Consider the following 6,000-nt stretch of genomic DNA (forward strand, 5'->3'; position numbering starts at 1 on the left):
TTGTGTGCGATGGAAGCGCGCAACGCGTTTCGAGTTTTCGTTTGATGCCAATTTTCCAAAGTTTGCCCCCTCGGGGTTGCTTTTCAATTCACCGTGGAAGTGAATGGATGTGTTTTTGCGTGTGTGTGTGTGGGGGGCGTTTAAACGGTGCAGTGATTGATCACGATTTTGGGTGCATAATAATGTTCATCCTCCGCCGTACACGCGGTCGGTTTCGCATGCTTGGGCTGGTGGTGGGCTGCGTTAAAATTAATCCTAACGATTTTATTTCCACCCACTCGAGCACTGAGTGGGTTGCATTGAGAGGAAGGAGGGAATTAAAAAAAACATTAAAGAGCGGCTGCTGTTGCAAGAGGTTTCGTCGAATTCGGTCGACTGTGTTATCGATCCCGTGATTTCTGTGCGGATTTATTCCGCTTCGGTAGAATAATATTTGTTGCATTATGAATGAGGGAGCTTTTCCACCAACAAAACCGGTGAGGGGCTGATGTAATTTTTTTGTTTCTGAGCAGATTCGCTTCCGTTTGGAGCTTTTGAAAATTCCGACGATTGATATGAGCACGTTTGATGTTCAGTTTTTGTGATTCAGCATTTAAATGAAATGAACGAGTTAAAACGCATGAAGCGAAGAATGACAAGTGCGTTCCTTCAGACGAAAAACGGCTTTTCGATTTTTATAATCTACAATTGGCCTGTATACAGTTTGCAATTGCCTACTTTACATACAAATTTGATGATTCAAACACTTAAATTTACTTTCAATTGCTTCGAGAAGCTTGCAAACAGAATCAGCTGTTTTAAACATTGGCAGTAAAGAACGGATTTTATTCATCAATCAATCAACTATCAAATATTTTAATTTATCGAACGAAAACGTGGTTGCATCAGTGATCTGAACCAAAACAATCAAAACTATTTTAATCTGTGACTATCTATCTTAAGATAACAATAAGTATTTAATTTAATTAGGATAGCTAAATTGAAGGATCTTGCATTTGAAATAACTATTTTTTAAGAACAATTTCTTTTTTTTAAAACAACTTAAATTTTATTGTTTCAAGTAATGTTTATTTTTCAACAACTTTAAAAGTTTTTTACTTTGTTATCCTCAAAAACTGGTTTTAAAATTTTGTATGTTTTTTTTTAAAGTTTATAAAGATTTTGAAAAAGAATTACAAACCATTTTGTCAACTGAATTTTCATATCTTTCGCGTGAGACACGTAGTGTTATCTAAAAGTGACGAGTAATTGATGCTCCATTCTCATCTGAAATCGGATCTTACGAAAGTGATTCAAATACATCATTTCATGATGATGTGCGAGAAGAAGTTGTATAACATACATCCGCTTAGAATCAACATTCCGAAGAAAAGGTTACAGCCCGACTCATGGAAAAGCCTACCTTTTGAAGCTCATCACATTCTCGGTGAATAATTACATTTCCCCTGTTTGCATTACGAAACGGCCCGTCCGTCTGTCGTAACGGTGCCGGGATAATGACCAAATCTCTTCCCACTTGGCAACCTGGTGGCAACATTTGCACCCTACCCCCCCTCAGGGAAGTGGGTTCGTTCAGCAGCGCTTCCGTTTGGCGAGCAGGTGCCATTTGTGCATCGGGTCGGACGTAATCTGACGAACCAATCAATTTGCCTTTCTCCCCATTCCTGGCATGGTGCGTGAGAATGATCGTTCTGACAGTGCGTTATAATATACGGGGCGTAGCCGATGCACGATAAGATTGATCTCGGTATCATCATCGTTAAAAGTACCGGTGCGTTCCCGCCCCCAAACCTCAAGACGGCTTCCGCGCTGTCCGATAAGGTTGTCTGATTGTGTGCGCCGAACCGCAACCGAACTCCGCCCGGTAGCGTACCGTAGCCCGGGAAGGTTGGCGTTCCGGTGCGATTTATGTATCGAGCACCGGGCAACTTTTCCTCCCCACCCGTGCCCGGTTCGTCCCAGGGGGTCAGATAATTGGTGTGTCCGTCTCCTTATCCCGTGCCCGACAAACGACACGCGGCCGCTACGGAGCGGATCTTTGGCCCCGCGGGGCAGACGATGGTTCGCTATAATCGTTTCTTAATTAGAACCTACACGAAACGCACCGGTATGGCCACGGCGTCTTGGGCTTTTGCGGAGGAAGAAAGTTCGGCGCCCCATCGGGACAGGGAGGTGGCGCACGGGGCGACGTGATTGTGGATTAATTTGTACACACATTCACACACATTGGCGTGGTCTCTCGAGAGGCAATGGTACCGTACCGTTGCGATGTCGTTTTTGTCCCGGGCTCTCGGTGAAGATGGCCAGCTAATCTGTGCCTCTTAAGGCAAAGGACGCCCAAAGCACGGTGAGAACACTGGCGCAGCTTTTCCCGACACCAGCCCACGGCGGCGAGCGATACGGCAGAAGATGGTACTGAACACGATTAAGACATCGATTGAGTTTTATCTGCCGAATCGTGTTACTATTAATTGATCCTACTGTCCAAACGACTGCCTACACTTGCATACAGCGATACAAGGTGGGCGTCAGCGTGTAAAAGATTTCATTTGATCGGTGGCGACGATTCGGACGCATTTCAGTAGCAAGTGTTTTGCCAATTATTCTGATCCTTTTGTAATAGACATCTGAGGGAGATTAGATGCGTATGACCGAAAATTAATTTGGTTGTCTTTTTCGTTCATCTGTTTGTTTTGCTTTTGAATATTTCATGTTGTGGTATGTTGTTTTAGATATTTACGACTCATTTCAGTTTTATTTTCTATCAATCCATGTAATTTTTGTGGTTTTCTCGCATAAGTTTTATTATTGCAGAATATATTTCATAGTAATACTTTCTTTGAAAATGTTGATGAGACTTCCCTGAACTTTGGCAGCACATAGTTTCAACTCGGATTTTATAACAACCGTTGGAAATATTTTAATGTGCAAGTATGGAGAAATGCTGTACAGCTGTTTTAAACAATCGTTTACCGCTAGATGCCGTAAACAATGTATTTAATAATTCTTTGTGTTTTAGATTGGTTTTAATTTATTTCTCTTTCTGCTGTCTGAAATCAATACAAAAACGGTTTGTGTTTTGTCAAAGGAAAACGAGTTTTTGAATGTGCAAAATAAACCCATAATGAGATAAAGAGATGTAAAGTGGAAAGTAGAAGTTTATCCAGTTAACATAAAAGACAGATGTTTTTTGTCTCCCTGAATTTGCGTTACCTCAAAATTTCTCATTTGTGTCAAACGAAAAACGTAAATCGTCCGGATTGTTTAATGACTTGAGAGTAAACTGAAAATGTATGGGTTGGCATAACTAACGATTGGTGGTCATCAGTGCGTATTTTTCCCTCAAAAGGAAAGTCTCTCCAGCTTCATAACATAGTATTTCCCATGCATCAGTAGGAAAAATCCAACTGATGGTTCATTAAGCAATGGATAATAAACCAATCTCCTGTGTTCTCTTTGTAGATTTGTGTTCCAATCTCTTTCCCCTTTCCGATTCGTGTGTGTTGTCTGATTGGTTAGGCTAGAAAAGGTTCGTTTTGTGAGGGAAAAGGTAGTTGGGAGCAAGCGCTACTCGGCGGGGGGAAAAACAGGACACTACAATTATCAAGCCTGGGTGGGGGCACGTTCTCGGCGCACTCACGTCGAGTGATCGATCGGGTTCGACTTACCGATGCCTCCGTTTCGGCCGATCGACGGAGGAGGACCGAGTCCGTTGCCGGTGACCGTGGGGGTGGCCGTTGTAGGGAGGCGTTGCATCGACGTCCGGCACTCGCCCGCTGCACTCTGGAGCGTCGGCAGCTCGCCGTAGCACGTCGCCAGCGGCAGTTGGTGGGCTTGGAGCGCTTGATTGCGTGCATTCTGCTGCTGTTCGGCAGGCGTTAATCGAATGCCATTTTCGTGCTTTGTACCGGGGGCAGGGGCGGTGGAGGAGGCGCCAGCGGTGGCACCGATGCTGCCAGGTGCGTTATTAATACTGCAAATACTGTTATCAGTCGACCCCACGGTGGTCCCGCTCACCACCATCGATGCGGGATGTTGATTGGGCTCGCTCGGTTTCGATGCGGTTGCGGCAGCATCCGGTGGGACAATAGTGCCGACGGTGGTGGTATTCGGTGTGTCAGTGTTTGGTGCCCCATCACCCACGTCGACATTCGTCAGTGGCTCGCCAATTTTGTCACCGGTAGGGGGCACGATTTTCGAATGGCCCACGAGGAAGCTGCTGACCGGACCACCTCCGACCGAGGCCGGATGCAGCGCTGATTGGGTGGCCGGGCCGGGCACGACCACGATAATGTCATTATGCACGGGTGGCGGCGAGCCGGCCACGTCCAGGGAAACCAGCGACGGTGGGGCGCTGCCCCGGCTCAGCACTTGGGGGCCGTCGAGTAGTTTTTTCGTTTTGAACAAACGCATCCTCTCCGACTCGCTTCCGGGGTTCCACAATTTTCTGGCGCGTGCCGATTGCCAGCACCGGTGTTTTTGTTCCCACCCACACCCCGATCGTCCTTCCGTCCTCGTCTCGGGTGACTTTTCAGTCCAGCTGGACAGCGGGTCGTGCTGCCATCGTCAGATCGGAGCTCGCACTTCGGGAAGGGCTGCAAATAAAACCGGTGAAGATGAGAAAATTATCATTCATTAGTGAGTGCAGCTGATTGATTGAAGTAGTTTCTCTCAAGTGCACCGAGGTTAGCTTTGTTTTTCAAAACACGAAGGGCTTTAGAGTTTAAGGTTAATTCTAATACACTTAGCATAATTGTCTTCGGGTCATTTATTTGGGTTTTCGTTGATAATAATCGGTAACACGTTCTATCAAAAATTTGATACAAATTTGCTCAGATAGATTTTTTCTTTGATGATACATGATACATGATGATGTAGTATGGACTTGGGATATAGAAAAAAGAGGATATGATGCTTCCGAGTGGATATATTATTTGAAAATTAACTAGTTTGCATAAATGATGAAGATCTGCAAAATTTGTCATGTTTTCAGAATTTTCAGTCAAATACTTTATAAGCCAATGTAAATTTCATTTAGTAACTCGAATCACGAATTTAAAACGTTGTTAATATTGCTCAACAGAAGAAACCCAAACATAAAAATAATCCTCCCCCAGCCAAATACTTAAAGTTATTAGCTAGCAACATAAAAATTAATATTGATATCGATTAACAAAAATGATGAATACGGCATGATTTCATGGACATCCGTATTGTGAATAAATAAATAGAACAAACACATGTTCAACAACAAAGGAATACATGATTTATGATTTTTTATTGTCAATGAATATACCGCATGCGTAATAATGTTTGCACCATCGTACTAAATAGTAATAATACGTAGAAAATTTGAATTGCTTAAGACGAAAAACTCTCGTTATCCTCTTTGATGACAAAAGCTGGTAAACAATCGTTCCAGTATTTATTTATAGAGTCGGCTGTTTTAGTTTTGTCGCAGAAAAAGACGTCCACAAAAAGTGTAAAAACGTCTGTCGAACCAATCAACCTGCTAGTGTTATGGTGTTTGGGATGGTTATGAATTGATCCGTTGTTCATTCCACATGGATAATAAAAATCAACAGAGGTCTGGCACTATATGAAGGCCAAGATCAACTTTTGGAGAGAAATGGATCCAACCTATATTTTTAGGACCTGCAGTGCATTCCGAAAGTATATGGAGACTATAATGGCCACAAATATCAACTCAATCGAAGATATACTTGTTTGAAGGTAATTCAAATTTTGTTATTGCTAAATGGTGCAAATATTATCACGCATGCGGTATTATTTGCACTCAACTTTATAACAACGCACATATGAACATATTTTCCCTTTCGGTTACTAAACGCCTTTGATGTTCTAACGTTTGAACGAATCAACCTTCTATAAGTTGTGCAAACAAAAGTCGCGCTAGATAGAAACGCCACCACGCGGAGAGACTTGGCCTTCCTTGGCCTTACGCTACCGAACCGGCGCGTTACTTAATGAACTCTTCAC

The 6,000-nt window shown here is 43.3% G+C and overlaps 1 protein-coding gene across 1 annotated transcript in view; it reads right to left on the reverse strand.

The window, feature by feature from the left end:
• LOC131285637 (uncharacterized) overlaps positions 1-4,413 on the reverse strand; it is a 43,992-nt gene extending 39,579 nt beyond the window's left edge. Inside the window, exon 1 of the mRNA XM_058314496.1 lies at positions 3,669-4,413. Within this exon, the coding sequence (XP_058170479.1) occupies positions 3,669-4,413 (745 nt within the window). The remainder of the gene's footprint in view (positions 1-3,668) is intronic.
• Positions 4,414-6,000: the final 1,587 nt, after the last annotated feature.

Source organism: Anopheles ziemanni, chromosome 3, assembly GCF_943734765.1.
Source record: "Anopheles ziemanni chromosome 3, idAnoZiCoDA_A2_x.2, whole genome shotgun sequence".
Lineage (NCBI taxonomy): Eukaryota > Metazoa > Arthropoda > Insecta > Diptera > Culicidae > Anopheles > Anopheles ziemanni.